The 19937-nt window shown below is 44.5% G+C and overlaps 2 protein-coding genes across 4 annotated transcripts in view; both read right to left on the bottom strand.

Annotated features, from left to right (window-relative positions):
• Nucleotides 1-19937, bottom strand: part of KCTD13 (potassium channel tetramerization domain containing 13) — a 131449-nt gene that overhangs the window by 27077 nt on the left and 84435 nt on the right. The window lies entirely within an intron of this gene.
• The window catches only part of TAOK2 (TAO kinase 2), a 41497-nt gene continuing 25331 nt past the window's right edge, over nt 3772-19937 (bottom strand). For 2 of the 3 annotated variants that reach the window (XM_060780258.2, XM_060780259.2), the window contains exon 17: nt 14318-19718. In XM_060780258.2, the coding sequence (XP_060636241.2) occupies nt 17616-19718 (2103 nt within the window). In that variant the 3' untranslated portion in view covers nt 14318-17615. Of the gene's footprint in view, nt 8806-9825; nt 10009-10622; nt 10836-14317; nt 19719-19937 lie in introns of those variants that run through there. The other variant, XM_060780260.2, reaches the window with a different exon arrangement.

Here is a 19937-nt window from a genome sequence, read left to right as displayed (position 1 = left end):
TGGGATTGATAGTTCACCTAAAATCAGAGTATTCTGAACTCCACCAACAATGGAATAGAACCCATCTTGGCACACAGAATGCCCATGTTCAACAGAAAATATGGAAAAGGTTTGGTCGGCATTGACCTTGAGTTTTGGAGTTGTAGTTCACCCACATCCAGAGAGCACTGTGGACTCAAACAATGATAGATCTGGACCAAAGCTGGCACAAATACTCAATATGTCCAAATGTGAACACTGGTGGAGTTTGGGGAAAGTAGAATTTGACATTTGGGAGTTGTAGTTGCTGAGATTTATAGTTCACCTACAATCAAAGAGCATTCTGAACCCCACCAATGATAGAATTGGGCCAAACTTCCCATACAGAACCCCATGGCCAACAGGGATTTGGGATGAATTGACAGTGATTTAGGGGAGATGTAGTTCACCTATATTTGGAGAGCACTGTGAACCCAAACAACTATGCCAAGGGGGTTCCTAAGACTGAAGGGGAAAATTAAAGGGCCCGAGGCTGTTAGGAATGGCGAGAGTTGAAGTCTAAAACATCTGGAGGACTGAAGTTGGCCCATGCCTGCACTAGACTGGGTATTTGTAGTCAATGTCAGGTAGAAGACATTGTGCATTATCTGTTAGTCTGCCCATTGTATAGTGACCCAAGGGAAAGACACCTGAAACCCTTGTTGACTAGAATAATAATCCAGTAACAAATAATTATTTCTGATTTTTCTATTTTGAGTATTGTATTTGTTTGTGTTTCCACTGAAAGTGGCCAGTCAATACTATAAAAATCCAAAATATGTTGAGCTTTTTATAGAACAGGTTTACCAACTGTTTGAAGCCTAAAATACAGTCATCGATAAGCATGTGAAGCTAAATATGGCCCAACATGTCATTGGCTTGGCAATCAATGGCTCACAGCCCAACTTTAAAGAGAGTGGGAGAAGATACCTAAATGGAAAATGGAGAGTTTGGCCATATAGTGATAAATATCTGGAAATAGTGCAGTGGGGATACAGAGGGTGCCTTTGAGGGAAGATTTATGCCAGAGAGGGGTCTCCATACCACCCACCAACTCAGGTGTGGACAACCAGCCCCTGGATACAAACCATCACCCCCTTCACTGCTGCAAGAGGTGGGCTGCAACCACGATGCTCCTTTGACTTGGTACCCAACTGCCAGGGATGCGGTTGCCATGGGGATGCTTCAGAGCCCAGTTGCTAGGTGATGGAATTCCTTCTCAAGGAAGAGGGCTGGATGTTTGCAGGCTGCAGGAGGCAGGGATGGAGCCAGCAAAGGTCTGTGAACATGGCTGTTTGGGTGGGTGTGGGGAGAATAGTATTTTGGAAGAAGAAATGAACTCTGATTGAGAGATCCCTCATGAAAATTCCAACGTGCAACGGTGAACCATTGATCCCAGAGACGCCCTTTGGGTCCAAAATGTTTCTGAGACCACAAATCTATTAACTGAGCCAGGAAATCAAAAGAATGGACAGAACCAAGTTGTAATTCAATGGCACATACATATTTAAATGTTCTTCAGAGATTCTCAGCTGAGAAAAACTGTGTGTCGGGAGACATTAGTGCAGTGGTTTGCAACCTGTGAGCTGTAGACCACCAGTCGTCCCCGAGAACCAAAATATGGTCCAGGGCCTCACCATTACTACACCGTTGCCTCAAAACCACGTGCTAACAAGAGCAACTAGTCTTGCAAAACCCTCTTATAGTGCTGAGGCCATTGGGACGCCGAGAGGGGAGAGGATGACTATCTATGGAAGATTACTACTACCACATCAGCTCTAGATTATTAAATATGGTTTTCTGTGGGCGAGCAGATGGCGACTACTGGATTGCATATGTTCTGTATCAGAAACTAGAGCTGATGTGGTCTATCCAACACAATTTTCTGAATCAGCACCCCAAAAGACGAATCTAAATTTGACCAAAAACTGATTTGTAACCCTTTGGGTACCAATGTGTGAGTGGCCCCTGGTCCAAGTGGTCCCTGGTCAAAAAAAGGTTGGGACCCACTGCATTAGTGTGTTGGCTGCAGTATGATGGTACAGTATGTCGCACAAACATAACGAGAAACATGAGTCTCTGTGAAATAAGTAATAAATTATATATCTATTAAAAATATAAAGTTTTTCATGAGCCGCTGAACTTGCAGACCGAAAGGTGGGTGGTTCGAATCCAGGGAGTGGGTTGAGCTCCTGCTGTTAGCCTCAGCTTCTGCCAACCTAGCAGTTGGAAAACATGCAAATGTGAGTAGATCCATAGGTACTGCTTCTGCGGGAAGGTAACAGCGCTCGATGCAGTCACACCACATGACCTTGGAGGTGTTTACGGACAACACTGGCTCTTCGGCTTAGAATGGAGATGAGCATCACCACCCAGAGTTGGACACAACTAGATTTAATGTTAGGGGAAACCTTTTTCCTTTACTATCTTATTTTTGCAATTCATGTATGTGTCTGTATCTCTTATTAGGGGTTGGTTTCATCTCTGGTTTGCTAGTAAAACCGAATGGCTATGTCGCAAATTGATGCATGACTAAAAAGTGTGACACCAACATGACAAGTTTGGAAGACTCTGCTCTAAGGACAGACACATTTCAGATGGCTTAGACTATATATCCCTAAACAGTTCCAGTCCAGCTTCCCTGTCTGAATGTATCTCCCTTTATGATCCGGTACGACTATTAAGATCTTCTGGGGAGGCCTTGCTCTCGGTCCTGCTCTCATCGCAGATGCGGTTAATGAGGACAAGAGACACAGCCTTCTTGGTGGTGGACCCTCGGCTGTGGAACTCCCTCCCCAGTGACATCAGAACAGCCCCCTTACTTTTAAGCTTCAGGAAGAATCTGGCTATTTAAGCAAGGCTTTGAGGATTAATATGACCCATAAGTATGATGAGAGAAAGGCAAAGCAATTAGTTCAATGTTTACAAAGCTCAGTTGCTGCTAGACTTTTGATATGTTTGAATTGTTTTAAAGACTATTTTAATTGATATTTATAGTAGGTGTAATAGTGGGTTAAAGCACTGAACTTGCTGATTGAAAGATCGTAGGTTCGAATCCAGGGAGTGGTGTGAGCTCCTGCTGTTAGACCCAGCTTCTTCGAACCTAGTAGTTTGAAAACATGCAAATGTGAGATCAATAGGCACCGCTCCGGCAGGAAGGTAACAGTGCTCCATGCAGTCATGCCAGCCACATGACCTTAGAGGTGACTATGGACAATGCTGGCTCTTGGGCTTAGAAATGGAGATGAGCACCAACCCCCATAGTCGGACACGACTGGACTTAATGTCAAGGAAAAACATTTACCTTTAGGTTTTTTACAGTTCTATAATATTGTGTTTTATTAATATTGTTATTGTCTGAATCTGGCATTGAATTATTGCCATAGTTTGTAAGCCGCCCTGAGTTCCCCTTCGAGGGTGAGAAGGGCGGGGTATGAGTACAGTAAATCATTAAATAATAGTCTCTCTAAGGAGGAAAATAAATTATTTTGTCTCTCAGAACATGTATTTAAATAGGTGGCAAACTTGAGCCCTCCAGGTGTTTTGGACTTCAACTCCCACAATTCCTAACAGCCGGTAGGCTGTTAGGAATTGTGGGAGTTGAAGTCCAAAACACCTGGAGGGCCAAGTTTGCCCATGCCCGATTTAAAAGATAGATGGATGTGTTGAAGGGAGTTATTTAGAGATAGGCTCCTGCCCTATAGGAACGTGACCCATGCCCTCACGCAACCCAAAGAGACAAAATACTTTGGCTTTTAAATATTCAACATTTTTATTAAAAGATTTCTCACCCCATCCCGAAATCTACCCCACTGGTAGCTCCTGGGAGAGCAAACCAATTCCATCTTTGTGTTCTTATTCCGTTTTATTTTGCTCCCCAATCCCAGTAAGACTCAAGCTTCCCTGCCCCATCGTGGTGGTGGTGGTGGTTGTATTGTTTTTTTTAAAAAAGTGTTTTTTTATTTTCTAATACATTCCATAGGACACATATGTCTAAGTTTCCCCCAAACATTTTTTCTTCATATATAAAAAAAGACATACACACATACATACACACACTCACATTAGTTTTTAATCACCCACACATAGGGAGACAGGAAGAAAAAAAAAGAGAAAGAGAGAAGGGAAGGAGGGAAGAGAAGGAAAGCACCAAAAAAAGAAAGAAAGGAAGCAGGGAAGGAAGACAGGAAGAGGTAAACTGTACACAGGGGAAGTTATGGCACCAAAAAACAGAAAAAGGATTCTCTTTTTTTTTAAGAAACGAAAGGATTAATTATTATAATACATCAAGCCCCTCTGGCCCCGTCCCTCCCCATGCCCCCATTTCCCAATCCCAGGCAGGCAGAAAAATCACTAACTGAACATCTTGAAGTAACAAAAGGGAAAAAAAGAAATCCCATTCTCATCCCTTCCCTCCCACTTGCTACTGGTTGGAAATGGTGGCCTTGTTTAGTAAAGTTTTATGAACGGTGGGAAAGGGTTCTAGAAGTCAGGTTGGCCCAGGACTTTGAGAACGTCCCAGATTGAAAGCACATTTGGGTGGGTACAGAGGGGTTATTTGGTGGGCAAAGAAGGGTTTGTGATGATAAGACACGGGGCCCAGGGTTTCAAAGTTCCCCACATCAAGAAGGAAACTCCTGTATCTCATTCCTAGAAACCAAAGGATTTTCAAAACGAACACTTCCCTAAACCAGAGGGAAAGAGCTGCTTCAAAATCTTGTTCCAACTGAGATTTTACTGGGTTGTTGTGCGTTTTTTGGGCTGTATGGCCATGTTCCAGAAGTATTCTCTCCTGATGTTTCGTCTGCATCTATGGCAGGTGAACTCAGAGGTTGTGAGGTCTTCTTGGTATGGGGGGCTCACAACCTCTGAAGATGCCGGCCATAGATGCAGGTAAAACGTTAGAAGAGAATGCCATGTTCCAGAAGGATTTTCTCCTGATGTTTTGCCTGCATCTATGGCAGGCATCCTCACAACCTCTGAAGATGCCTGCTATAGATACAGGCAAAATGTCAGAAGAGAATGCCATGTTCCAGAAGCACTCTCTCCTGACATTTCATCTGCATCTATGGCAAGAATCCTCAGAGGTTGTAAGGTCTTCTTGGTGTGGGGGCCTCATAACCTCTGAGGATGCCTGCCATAGATGCAGGCGAAACATCAGGAGAGAATGCTTCTGGAACATGGCCATAGAGCACGGAAAATGGACTCAACCCAGTAATTCTGGCCACGATAGCCTTCGACAACACATTGAGATTTAACTCTTTGTAAAAATGGTCTAGCTCCATGTTGGCAAACATGTTTTTTCCCCTTAGCTCACATTCAACTCTCCCTTTGCTTTGTGCATCACTTGGGACCATTCCCAAGCAGAATACTATATATCCCATAAAGCAACCATTCCCTGCCCACTAGGAGAAATCTGCAAAGAGGGATTTTTTAAATCCCACTCCCATTTATCTTTAGGATCACAAAACTATTTCCCCACTTCCTTCCCCAAAGAAAGGATTGCTTCATTCTTCCTTGAATAACTTGAATTTCTTTTGCACGGCTCATATACATTTTGTCCTTTCCTGATTGATCGCAGGCCTAATTCAGACAAACAAGCAGGTGGAAACTAGAGCTGTTCTTATACTGTTCAACTCTGGACAACAGGTCAGAGAGACAACAGCTTCCCTACAGGAAAACCATGAACACATATTGCACGCGGGAGGCAGACAGATAAAGATCTTGCTTCTCTGCCCTCCCGCTTTTCTTTGTACAGGGCACTATTTAAAGATCCAGTTATATTATCATCCAGCTGAAACTCAAAATAAAAACAGTCCAGTAACAGCTTTAGTATCTCATCTGCTATTGGATATCAACATGGCAATCCTCCTGATAGGGTGGAAGAATGGTCACGCTATGACCATGAAAGGAAAACAAATATTGGAGGGACATCTTCTCAGAACAGGGCTTTTTAGAAGTGTTTTCAATATGATATTTCTCCCCAATTTTAAATCCCTGTCCACAGGGTCCCAACTCTGAATGGGCATACACCAGTGCTTCTTAATCCTACCTAGAACATTTTTGGAAGAAGCCCAATTTTTGTTTATATATGCTACAGTAGCCTTCCCTAACAAGATGTCCTTCAGATTTCTGCTCCTCTCATTATCCTCACCCAGCAGAGTAATGGGGCATGTTGGCTGAGCATGATGGGAGTTATAATCCAATACATCTGAAAGGCATCACATTTGGGCAATACTGTGCCAGTTTCAAAATCTCCTGCTGGAGAAGAAACGGAATACAAAATTATCTTCACTTGCAGAGTTGCCTATTTATCGTTCATTCGATGACACAAGAAATTAGTGCACATAACGTTCAAAATGTTTTCTACTGGCTGGTGGCATCATCTCAGTCTGACCCACATAAGATCTGGGGGGAACTAAGAGGAGGGCTTGTTTTCCATCAGGAAAATTGTTCAATCTTTTTGACTAGAGAAAATTATTTTAGCAAATGCAAAAGGAGAAGGGCAACCAGACCTCTAAAAATCCAATTCCTTATTTTGACAAGTTGACCCTGTTCCCAAACCCTGGGTATCCAGCCTTGGGGTTTGATCATATTGGGTGTTTTGCAATGTTCTTGGGGTAGGGAAGAAAAATGGGAGAAAATATGGGAAAGAGAAAGCATAGGGAAAAGTGGGGTGAAGAAGGGTCTTCTCCATAATTATTTCCTAATGCAAAATATGTTCTTCACTCTGCTGGCCAACTGATCTCTTGCATGCAACTATGAACCCGGGGCTCCAGATCTGGGTAAACTAAACCTCTCCAGTAAGGTGTATATCAGCCACGTGGAGAAGAAGAGCCGTAGCCTGGAGGCAAATCTGAAAGGGGCCAAAGAGTTCTAGGAGAAGGCTGCAAGGAGAAAACCAGGCTCAACAGAGAAGAAGGAATTGATATTTTGGAGACTTCAGACTGTGGTCAGGAAACTAAATTTTAATGCTAAGCACGGGGAAAGGACTATTGTTCAAAGTCCATCTGAATTACAAGACTGGTGAGGTGGATTCCCTACCCGTCATCCCCAGAGAAGGAGGGAGATGTAGTTTTCATGATGAAAAGATACCTGGGATTGCATGGACTTCAGTCCATGTCACCAAACAGACAAATGGGCAGGTGGGTTGAGGGCACTACTGAAAGTCTACATTCTGGCTCATGACAGGAATGTGAGGACTGTTTTAGGGCCATCTTTCTCCCCGGTCCCTTCTGTTCCCAGCCACGTGGGACCAAGATGGTGCCAAGGTAAGTCCTGAGAGCTGGAGCAAGCCACTCTCTGACAAATGGGGCAAAGGCCGGCAAGAGCCTAGAGCATCTTGTGATGTACACCTCCCCCGCCATCCAACATACAGTAAAGTTAAGGAAGGTTTCTGGTGAGAATGGTCCAGAAGCAGATTTGAGTTCTGTTGTCTGTAGGGCATTGGGCAGGATCAAAAAGTCAACATCTGCACCCAAGAAAGGAGGGAAAGTTCTTCACTGTCAATCTGATAGTTCTACGCATGCACAGATTGACCGCCACCACCGGCAATCCAGGGTCCTCTCCAAATCCAGGCCCACTAATTTTAATTCCTCTCACTACTTCAGCTGATTTAAGGAATAATGATGCAAGAGAAAGATAACAAACAGGTTTTCTGACTGCGGCAGTTCTGTTCAAAGCCCCCAGCGGGCAAACTATAGGGGCACAATCAAGAACTGTGAATCTGTTCCAATGTAGGATCTCCCCCCTCCCCATCCCCGCCCTCTCTTTTTCTCTTACCAGGTGTGGGATTGGGACTATTTTCATTCCCACCCTGCAGAGATTAATTTAGTCTCCATTGCTGGGCACTGTTCTATGTCTCTCTCCATCTACAGATTGCAGCAACGCTGGGGGAGTGACCGACAACAGCCAGGGATGCAAGGACTGATGGCCCACGTCATGTCCGCAGCTTCGGTGTCTCCATCCGTTTGGCGGGGGATAGGAAACCACGATCTGAGGAGGCGCCAGGCGTGCTCCAGAGGGCAAGAATTCAACCTCCCCAATCTCACAGTCCAGTCTTCTGCATCTCTGTGCTTGCGAGGTGGTGGCAACTCAAAGGCTCCCGGCGATGGCTGAGGAGCCTTCCACTGGGGTTCGGTTTCACAGCATCTCCCCCATCCCCCCTTTTAAAAATCTTGCTGAGCCCTGGCAAACATGCCCCACTTCCCACCCCTTTCCAACAGCCAATCCCCTGTCTCCTTCTGGAAAAAGTCTCCCTGTCCTCGCCCAAACGCCTCACGAATAGGAAAAGTGCGACCCATTGAGGATGTGAGAGGTGACACTGGCCGAGCGGCTGATGCCCTGGTCCGACTGGCCGCCCGAAGCCGTGCGCCGCAGCGGCTGTGGGCTGTTCCTCAGCATGACCACGTTGGAGCGGCCGCCGGGGGCTGAGGAGGAAGAGGAGGAGGAGGAGGAAGGAGAAGAAGAAGGAGGGTGGAGCCAGGCTGAAGGGGGCGGGGCCAGCATGGGGGGCTGTCTCCATGCGTGAGGAGCGCCGGCTGTGTTCTGGACGCCGTGGCTCCAATGGGAGCCACTGCGGGGAACAGGGCGGGAGGGCCAGGGTTGAGGGGGGGCAGTATAGCCTTGGTTGAAGGCTTCAGCTGGAATGCCTGTGAGTGCCATGTTGCTGAATCCCAGGCGCATGCTCTCCGAGTCAAAGGCCTCGATCTCCCGGGCTTGCCGCTCCAAGAGGCTCCGGATGCGGTCGGAACGCTCATTCTGCAAGGCCAGCATCTCCTCCTCAATCTAGAGATCAACAAAGGAAAAGATGCAAGAGATGGCAGACAGAACATAGGAGCAGGAACCTGCAATAGCAGAAGTTAGCTTTGAGGAGGGCAAAATGGGTGTTCTCAAAATAAATTTTTGCCTTCCCTATGGAATTTTCCTTTTGTCCCTAAATGTTTAATAAACTTGAATAATAATACTTTATTTATACCCTGCCACCATCTCCCAGAGGGACTTGGGACGGCTTACAAAGCACTCAAAGATGCAAACACATAAAATACAAAAATTGCAAAAACAATAGCATAAAGCAATAACAGCCAACATAAATATCTCACTTCACAAACCCCCCTGGTTAAAATCAGTAAAATACAGCAATAGCTGCAGGTATAAAATAACAATAATCAATCTCAGTAATGTAAATTGCTTGGTAAAATCTATGGGTCCTCACATATATTCATTAAAGGAATCCAAATATGGTCGAAGGCTTGTTGAAATATCTAGCATTACATGAACGTAAAAATTCACCAGAGCATTTAGAAATAAAGTTTAGGCATCCAAAGAAAAGGGCCAGGCCAATTTACCAAGGGAGTGTGTGTGATCACAGCAAAGGTAAGAGTAAATCTATTTGGAAATAATTTTCAATTTCACTCTTTGGTATTCTAAATTTGGGGACTGAATTAAAATGTCATTTCTGGGGAGGGGCAGAATCTATATGGCAGGCATGCTCCCAGAAGCCCTAGCTAGATTGTTCAATGGTCTGGAATTCTAGAAGTTGGGAGACCTAAACAGTTGAAGGGCTGCAGGTTGTCTTCTATATGGGAACACAATTCTTTCCCTTCTTTCCCTTTATCTGTTGTTATACCCTGAATGCAAATCCATTTATTTTAGTGGTTCCCTCCCTCCGCTCTGAACAGGAACAAGACATTAAGGAAAAGGATGGATTAATTGCACACATTTGAAAAAGGTGGGGAAGATACTCTCCCAAGCCCTGGTGCAAGAGCCGTGATCTCTGAGGACAAACCAGGAGATGCAGGCACCTACCCTTTGCTCTAGCAGTGCCCGGCGGATGGATACCCGCTGCTCAAGCTCCTTAATCTCCCGTTCATGTTGCGCTTCTGTGTGGATCTTGATTTTGCTCTGATAGGCATTCAGCAGCTCCAGCTCCTGTTGCAGCTGCATCCGGAGGACCTGGTACTCTGCCTCTTGTGTCTCATCCAACCGCAGCTAAGAAGGGACAAGCGAAGAGATGAGGAAAGAAGATAGCACTGCAGGGGTGAAGCTGAAGAGAGGGGGCAGGCATGGTTTACCTCCTGCTGCTGTACAGACAACAGGTCTGCAGCCCATTCCCATAAGTGTTGGACTAAACTTCCAAAATCCTGACATAGCAGACGGGGATGCTCCCCTTGGCAGTCTTGGGAAGGTGGGTCTCCTTCAGCCTCAGAAAATAATTTACAGTGACCAACATCAGACAGAAGTTATGAGACTAATAAAGAAATAAATCTATACCCCATTTTGAAGGCATTTATGTCATGAAGGGTGCATCCAAGCAACCATGTCCAGAACTTAGAAAATTTGCTTTTCCATATGGATTTTCAGAGGCAACCTGCTGTAACTTTCTAAGGCTAATTCTGCGCAGGACAGCCTGCAAAATTAGAACCAGTTTCTCTGATAAACACTGACTTGTCAACCAGAATGGGGGAATGGGAAAACAGGAGTAGGATTTTTAATTTTTGCAGACTGGATTTCAGCGCAAGGGTTGGAAAGGCTCTTCTGCCTGGGAACATGGGCCAATCCCCCCTCCTCCACCCTCTAAGGCCAGGGTGGTGTGGGGTACCTACGGCCTGGGTGGAGAGCATTTCATTGATGCTGTGGTCGTACTGCTCGGCGAGGATGGCCAGCTTGCGCGTCTGCTCATCCTTCAGGCGTTTGAGGATCCCTTTGTGCTCGCTCTTCGGGGTGGTCTCCAAGAGGTGGTTGCGGAGGGCCTTGTACTGCCGCGTCTGGATCTTGCAGGTGTCCTGGAACTGCTTTTTGATTTGCAGTTCCTTGGACTGGGATAAGCGAGAGAAGGGAGAAGGACAAAGGAGGAGGCCAAGAAAAAGCAAAAAATAAGATAGCCCAAGCCAAAGGAGGAAGGAAGGCCAGCGAACAAAGGAAGAAAGTACCAAAAGGAAGTAAGAGGAAGAAGAGAAAGGGAAAGAGAGAGGAGAGAGAGAGAGAGAGAGACAGATCATGTGTTAGACAAACAACTCCCACCAGCTGGGGTTTGGTGGGGACAGCCTGCAGTTTTATTATTGTTCTACCGAACGTTGCTTACAAGGAGAAGAATTCTCGCAATACTCAAAGGATGTCGCCTTGAGGTCCAAGAAGGGACATAGAGTTGTTCAGGGTGATCAAATTGTGGTCCTCCAGATATTGGATTTCAACTCCAACCATTCCTACTAGGCAGAACAGCTAATAGTGAGGAAGGCTGAGAGGATTGGCTATCCAATATCATCTGGAGGGCTACGTTCTTCATGGCAAAGCCCAATTCATCTTTAGGAGGACCCATATTCACAACACTTCCAGTTAAGAGCATGTAACCTGTATTTTTCCAGCAGCTTTTGCTTACATCTTCTATCAGCCCACCCAGTGTTGTGAATGATCAGGGTTGGAGGAAATTGGTAGTTGAAATCATATAGCGGGACTGGGAAAGAGCTCTCCATGTCTCAAACCCTGGAAAGCCATTGAGAGTCAAGAAGAAATATTATTAGGTCAGATTAATTTTGCATAAGAGTGTTCTCTGTTTTCCATCATGGAAGAACAGTAGGAGATAAATGTTTTTGTATGAAAATTACCATGCAGTTCTGCCAGCAACTAGTTTTTCTGAATATGACTAAATTTTGAATGGTTCAGGGGTTAAGAAAACAGCTGAAAGAGCTGGGTAAATGTGCTTTAAATGAGTAAACAAACATGGCTTCCACCACTCTTCTAGCATAAGAATGTCTATCTCTCTTCCCCGGCGGTTCTCCTGGGGAACAGTAGCAATGCTGCTCAGGTCCATTCTGTAAGAGGGCCTTCGGGGAATGACTTCTGCCCACAAATCAAAAAGGAAGAGGAGAACTCTCAAGCAGAGCCTTTGCTGTTTTTACTCAGGGGAGGGTTAAATAGCGTATATTGTTCTTGAGAGCTAATCTTGGGTTGCCAATGGTTTTTTTTTTTTTTAAAAAAACCCAAACTCATCTTGTAAATGAAAGTTACTAGGAAATTTAGATATTTCATTCGAAAACTTGCCAATGTGAGTAGATCAATAGGTATTGCTTCTGCGGGAAGGTAACGGTGCTCTAATGCAGTCATGCTGGCCACATGACCTTGGAGGCATCTACTGATAACGCTGGCTATTCAGCTTAGAAATGGAGATGAGCACCACTGCCCAGAGTCAGACATAGTTATATTTAATGTCAGGGGAAACCTTTACCTTATATATGATGGAGTGAATGACGTGTATATTTCTAGAGATGGAAATGAGAACATAGAACAGAATGAACAACATGGCTATGGCTTTACCAAAAGGTGGAGAAATAACTTTGAGATAAACATGTATGTGTGTTAACCTCTACTAAAAACATATAACGCCTGATATTTTCGATACTGTTCTGTTATAGACAATACCCATATGTTTCAACAACATTTCACCCTCCATGATGCTGGACATGGAGCAACACATATGCTCTTCACTTAAAATTCTCTCTAGGTCTGCCTTCTGTTAATGGGTACCTACATTCAGTTCCATGTGGTGGTTTTTAAAGGTTTTCCCTCTGATGGCGTTTTTGTAACTCAAGGGAAGGCAAAGTAGAACCCTTTGGATGCTGTTGGACTGCAATTAGTCCTAGCTTGTATAGTCCATGGTGAGGAACTACATTCCAATAACATCCAAGGGGTTATACATAGCTGAACTCCTGGTTTATTTAAAATAGCACTCAAAAAGCACATCAGAAAGGAGGGTGTGGGGAGTGGAGGAAAGTGTTGGATGCTCCCAATCTATGAGTATGTCAGACCAACATCATTAGCAATAATAAAGACTATCCTACCAAATAACTAAACTCAGTTTCTCTCTCTGGATCATCTCATGGCAAGATTATTGAAAGCTGTGACCAGACAGTGGAAAGACCAAAGCCAGAGCTTGGGTTAGTTGCTTTCTGTGACTAAATTTACAAGGATCTCCAAGCCACTTTGATTTGGGAATTATGCTAGTGCTGGACATCTGGAAGTAGTGGCCTGAAAAATAATTTTGCAAATTCTTGTCTTCCAAAAAAAAAAAAAAAAGAAAGAAAGAAAGAAAGAAAGACCCTCACCTTTTTGCCAGAAGTAGACATGGGAGTGGAGGAGGGTAGGTGAACCTGGTCTTTGGAAGGGAGAGAGTACCTGGCTCCACCACCATTGGACTGTCCATGTTGGAGAAGTCCATGAAGGGCATGTGAAAATGACTGCCCAGAAGGGAGCTTCCCAAAGTGAGGCAACTATCTATTAGAAGAACAATTTGGGATCATTCATGGAGAACATATCCCTTTTTGTTTCTCTCATGGATGGCCTCAGAAGACTTAGGAAGTCTGGAGCAGGGGACATTTGGCAGAAAAAGTGGCAGAGATCAACTTGGGCTGGTGATTAGTACAAAACCTCTTATTTTTGCTTGTAAGCCATGTGTAGAATTATTTTGTGTAGATCACAGTTAAATGGAAATGGAGCATCCAGGAACATGAGAAACAAATCCCACCCTACACACATGGGCAAACTTGGGCTGTCCAGGTGTTTTGGACTCCCACAATTCCTAATAGCTTCAGGCTCTTTCCTTTCCCCCTCAGCCGCTTAAGAGGCTGTGGGTTCGCCCATGCCTGGATTATAGACTATTTTTTAGGTTGTGTACTATGGTCTGGATAAAGAGGGAAACTGCTAGGAATCATAGTTCAATATAGCTGCCTTCATTTTGGACTCTCTTTGTGGGCATTGTCATAGAGCAGGCATGGACAAACTTGGGCCCTCTAGGTGTTTTGCCTGCTTAAGCGGATGAGGGGGGAAAAGAAGGGTCCTGAGGCTGTTAGGAATGATAGGAGTTGAAGTCCAAATCACCTGGATGACCCAAGTTTGTCCATGCCTGCTCCACTATTGGTGCGAGATATAACCTATACACAAGGACTTGAGTAAAACTCAACAACATAAGTAAGCTTTCTTGCCTGAAGTAGCCACTTCACCAAAGTAAATCTTTTCAGTAATATAATTATTACTTCTTTGTTTCCAACGTTCTTTAACCAAAAACAGAGAAGCTAGTTAAACCACCTAGAAGTCTAATTTTCCTCTTCTTGTTGTGTATTTTAATATCCTCAACCATTTCAGAGTGCACAGAATTATGAGAGTTGGGAATACTCATAGCGAGTGAGAAAATGAACTAACAGAAATAGTAAGCACAATAAATATTATAAACTTGGGGAACAAGAAGACATTCAAATTTGGGAGGGGGGGAGAAGAGGGTTTGAAAACAGACTCATAGCCCAGCTCCTAAGCTTATAGTGCCTCATTTTATTTAAAATATGAGAAAAGAACCAAATCAAATCAAACTCAAAATTCACAATACGGAGGTGATGAATTGTGGTGCAGAATTTTTTATTGATTTTGTTTTCCTTCAAAATTTCACATGCATCCACAACAGGGAAAGGGAGAAATAAATAAAACCACAGATGAACACCTCTCCCCACACAAAATTGGGAGAAATAAATTAAAAATACTTAACAGAAATTCAAAATAAAAATATGCAAGGAAGGTAAAGGGGAAAACACTGCTCAAACACACACAGGAAAATGGGAAGAAATACAAATACAATATTGAAATGAACCAAATTGAATCTGGATTAATGAAACTATGTTTGGCCGTAAAAAAGGGTTAGAGGAATGGTCAAAATAACAAACAAAACTGGAATAAATAAAAAAACCACAAATGAACCAAAAAAGGGAGAAGTACAAAATCTAGCACTCAATGTAAATACGGGACAAATGAAGAACAGATAAAAGTAGAATTTTTAAAAACTCAAGACATAATTAAAAATGATAAAAATGTAATATTAACAGATACAATTTAAGAATGGATCACCAATTATTCAAATGGTTGAAAACATGGTCAGCCTTCACCTGCTATAAAAGTGGTAAGAAGGAATGTGAAAAATTTTACCTGAGGAAATGTACTTGAAATACTTCTGAAGGAAATCCAATTTACTCTCATATTTACTCTCAGAATGAATCCACTTCATTCTGCCCCCTGCAGCATTCTGGTATTTGTAGTTTAGGGAGGAGCTTCACTAAACTACAAACCCCAAAATTCTGAAGAGGCAGAAACTGGGTTTAAAGTGGATTCATTCTCTAGTGTGATGAAGTAGAGAGCCAATCATTCTGTGTGTAGCAAATACAACCAAGGTCCAATAATTTGTATAAAAACAAAATGTTTGGCCATTTTTGTGGATCTGTGGCAGCATTCATCACAGAAACGGGTGAGTTTGTTTCCTAAAATATGATTTTAGAAAGAGACTAGCAGCAAAGTTACTGAAATGAATTGTATCAGGAATCTGAGACCGAACCCAACCTGGTTCTTTCCAGAAATGGTGGGCTGTAGTCTAATATACCTGGACTAGTGGACACTGCCATAGTGTTTTGGTGCTTTCCGGTTAGAGGTAAAAAAGGCAAGGCAAGGCAATGATTTCCAAGGGCATCATTATCAGGGGAGATTTATGGGAACTTGTGTTACATATAACTCTTCAGCATTGCTGCTTTGGTAAGAACTGCTACCATCCGATCTAGATGCTACTGGGGCACCCAGCACAAAGATGGCTGCTTTGCTTAAGCCAGAAATGTCTGGAGACAGATCCTGGAGGAGCCAAACTGTTTCAGTAAAGCTCACTAAAGTAGCTCTCAGGTCTATGTAGTGGAAGAGATGTAAGAATGGGGAAGGTGAAAGTGGCTATACAAGTATAAACCCCAAGCGGTGGGGCACCCAGATTCTAGAGGTAGAAAAGGAAAGATCCTGTTGAGTCCCTGGCAAAAGGAGGAATCCAAGGCATCTCAGCTCCTCCAGTGGTTTCTATATTTTAGTAGTTCCCAACCTGTGGTCCCCAGATATTTTTGGCCTTCAACTCCCAGAAATCCTAACAGCTGGTAAACTGGCTGGGATTTCTGGGAGTTGTAGGCCAAAACACCTGGGGACCCACAGGTTGAGAACCACTGTTATATTTCACTGAGTAGCACAAAAGCAGAGGTGATTAAATTTCTACATATGGGGAAATTTAAAAGATCAGATCCTCCATTAGCAAAACCCACAGCTTTTTCAACACTGTGGGAGGTATTAAATGTCAAACCATCTTAGGTTTCTGTATAATGTTACAAAAATATGCATGTGTCCATATTTATATAAACAGAAATTAAGGTATCAAACTGTAAAATTCAACTGCTACTGGCCCAAAACAGTTTCAAAGGGCAAGAATGTGGTTTTCCATTATTATCAGTCATTTTGGGGGGCGGGGGGCGGGGCGGAGACTACCTAACGGTTTTTTCCTGTAGATTTCTCCCATTTTTGGTTGGATTGTATTTTTAAAAAATAAAGATCTCACATGAGCTCTCCCTTTCCCGCCCCACAAAAACTGTTTTATATAAAGGTTACCAAGCCTCAGTCCTACATACACACAAAAGTATATATACATTCAAGTCAAAACAAACAAAAAAAGTGAAATGAAGGGGGATGTTACAAATAGGGTGGGAAATGATAAATATATATAAATTTGTGGAAAATATATATATATTTGAACGGCGAAAGAATCACCTAAAATTGGAAAGCCCTGAGGAGCTGGGAGGAGTCTGCTTTCTTAAAATACGTGCACCCTTTGAATTTCTTCAGCTTCCATGTCTGGTCAAAAGAGAGTGGAAACTTTTCCAGAACAGAAACAGATCTTGGAAAAGGTACTTTCTAGGGCTACATCTCCCAGAATTCACCAGCAGCCATAACCACAGGCCAATCTTTTTAGAGGAATTAAAGGAATAATAGCCCCAAAAGTATTATCTCAAAGCTCTAGACACATTCCATTCATATTAATACTCTATGTCCCAACACCATCCAACCTTTTATTGGCCTTGTGCTGTCAAAACTCGGATCACTCGGATCGCCTCCTTGTGCAAGGTATATTTCAACAGAGCAACTGTGCTCAGATGTTTGAAAGGAGGCTACTGGAGAAAGTTTCTACAAGCCTGCAGCTCTTATTATCAAACTATTCTTTTCTTTGAGGTGTGTTGATTCAGGGCCTACTAGGTTCAAACCTACAAATGCATTAACACACATACATCTCACATCTCAGTTTTAAAGGGTTTCAGATTCACCCACATCCCCAAATTCTCTCTTTCCCCAGCCAGCCCACATAGGAACAATTAATTTTAGCCCACCCAAACTGCCAGCTCAAAAGGGCGTTAGATGATTCTTTCCTCGTCGGGATAATGAACACACAGCAACGCCAAAATGTGAACAAAGAGGGTGCTGGCTCAAACTCATGGTTCCCCCTCCCCATGTTGAGACTTCTTTCATTCAGCAGACCCTGCTTGATTCCCCTGGCATTAAGACATTAACCTATCTCCCTCTATGGCAATACTACACAAAGGAAGGAACGAAGTAGTTTTCACTGTCAATACTGCAAATGGTTTTGCCTCTTCTATCAGAATTGCAGAGATTGGCCAACTTCCCAGAATTCTGTGTGATAAACTAAGGACCATGGCATCCAAGACACACCAGAATTACGTCTCTTTCAGAGGAGGCTTGGTCAAGGCTCATTATCTCCAGGGCTTCTTGGAAGGCTGGGTGGCCTGCCCACGACTTCGCCGACTCAAACGTCCTGCGGAGCTCATGGAATGACCTCTTGGTCTGGCTGTGCGGCTCAATAGGCGGGGGATGCGGCTAGGCTTTTCCTCCCGCAGGACATGCAGCCCCTTGAGGCAGCGCAGAGCGGAAGGTGGCAACTGGGCACAAATCACCTCGGTAAGGAGTTTGTTGAGGCTGCAAATTGGCTTGGCAAGGAGGGCTATGACCCTGTGGTGCCAGGGGAGTGGTGGCTGCCGCATTTGTGACAGCACCGGGATACGGCTACGGAAGCCGCCTTTGTTAGTTTTGGGAAAGAGGCGGAAGAGACCTCGCTCGCTAACCATGCCCAGGCGCTGCAAGATGCGGAAAGCTGGGCGCGGGAGACGAAGGAGGAGCAACAGCCAAAAACGGCGGGCACGCCGGGGGAATCCCCTCAGGCTATGTCTTGCGATTGCCCCAAAGAGATATAGGGGCAAGAAAAGCCAAGGAGATGCTAAAAGGTAGGATGCCAGGAGGATGACTGGCACATACAAGCGGCCCCTGCTGGCACTCAGGCCCACTACACCCACTGCCCCTGCCATCTTGGCCAACAGTAGAAAGGAGGAACCAGAGAGGAGAAAAACTGAGTGCAACAGGGTGTATGTCACCCCTAAGCCCACCAGCCCACCCTCAAGGGCCAGGAGGATATCTTGAAGCCCTCCACCCTGGGCCCAAAGAGCAGCCAGGAGCAGTAGGAGAGTTGGGGCAGAGGGATAGGCAGAGACCAGCAATGCCAAAGCGACACACAGCGCATGAGGCAAAATGGCTGCTACTGGAGCTGGGACAGGGTGGGCTTTGCTACTGGCCAGGTGATTATAGCTGTCTTCAGGGGCTGGGCAGCCATCACCTGGGCCTCGCTGGGCCCCTTCCTCTATAATAGGTGGTAAAGAGTGGGGGTATAAATCCTCTTCATATCTAAATGGTTCCAGCTTATCAGCTTCTTGCCCATCAGGTTCAGCAACACCTGGATATCTCCGGATGGGTAACAAAACTCTAGAACCTTCTCTGTAATGATCCACTCCTTCAAGAAACTTCTGGTTTAATTCTAAACCTGCTGTTCCCTCTTGCTCTTTCAAGAGTGATCCACTGAAGTCTAGAACCTGTGCTTCTTCACAGACTCTACTCTCCTTCCCTTCAAGCCCAAGGCATCTCTGTTCGAGAGCTGTAGCTTCCTGTCCATCTGGAATGACATCAGTTAAGCGCTGCCAAACATAATCTATATCTCCAGAACTCCTCAGTTCAGACACCAAAGCCTCTAAGCCCTGCTCACCCAGATCCAGAGTTCTCTTTTGTGAAAAGTCCTTCACAAGAGCCCTCAGAGACAGATTCTGATCTAGATCATCTTTCTCCTCCTGACTGTACTCTAGAACCATATGTCCATGGCAGTCTAGCTCAGGATTCAGAATTGCCTTGGCCTGGATGCACTTCTCCAGGTCTGGACATTTTATTTCTGAGTCAACAATGTTAGTATCATCCTGAACTGGTTCAAAGGTGTCTCTGAAATGTTCGTAATGCTCTAGATCATCACAACAAAGATTGCCTGACTCCAGAACAGCCAAATCTGACCTTTCTAGGCCAAGGTGACCAACATGTGCACATCCTGCATCATCCACCAGATGCTTGAGAACCCCAGCCACACAGTCACAAGGACCAGGTCCACCCAACTGGTCCTGTACAGACTCCAGAACTCCAGGCTCACATTTGTCCATTTCCAGAACCCCCGAATGCCCCAGAAACCCTTCATCGTGCCCTTCTGGGCAACACTGGCAGCAAGGCGAGGTGTAGGTAGCACCTACTTTGAGGCTCTTAGGCTGTTGCCGGACCTCCATGGCGTGTTTCTGGCGCAGCTCCTGCTCGCGACGCTTGTTGTACTCCAGCTGGTTTGAAAGCTCAGTTTGGTGCTGTAGGCGGGTGAGCTCTGTGCGGGTGCGCTGGACGGTGTGCAAGTGCCGGAACTCCAGCTCCTGGGTGGACTCATGCTGGCGCAGCAGCATAGCGCACTCAAGATCCTTCTGAGTCTGTTTTTTGTTCAACTCCTGGGAGATTTTTTAAAAAAAAGAAATGGTGTCAAAACTTACCTTGATACTACTGTCTGCAGTATCAAAGTTCTTAAAACACTTGGCGTCCCTTATTAAGAAGTGGGAGTACTAGAGAATATAAAGATTGTGTTTTTGGACTGCAATCTCACCAGGAAAATTTAAATCTAATTTCGTCCTATTCTGCTAAGAATGGTGATACTCTTGCTAGTGTATCTT

The sequence above is a fragment of the Anolis sagrei genome, chromosome 6, assembly GCF_037176765.1.
Source record: "Anolis sagrei isolate rAnoSag1 chromosome 6, rAnoSag1.mat, whole genome shotgun sequence".
In the NCBI taxonomy this organism is placed as follows: Eukaryota; Metazoa; Chordata; class Lepidosauria; order Squamata; family Dactyloidae; genus Anolis; species Anolis sagrei.
Note: the sequence above shows the minus strand (reverse complement) of the source record. Positions and strands in the feature narration are given on the sequence as shown.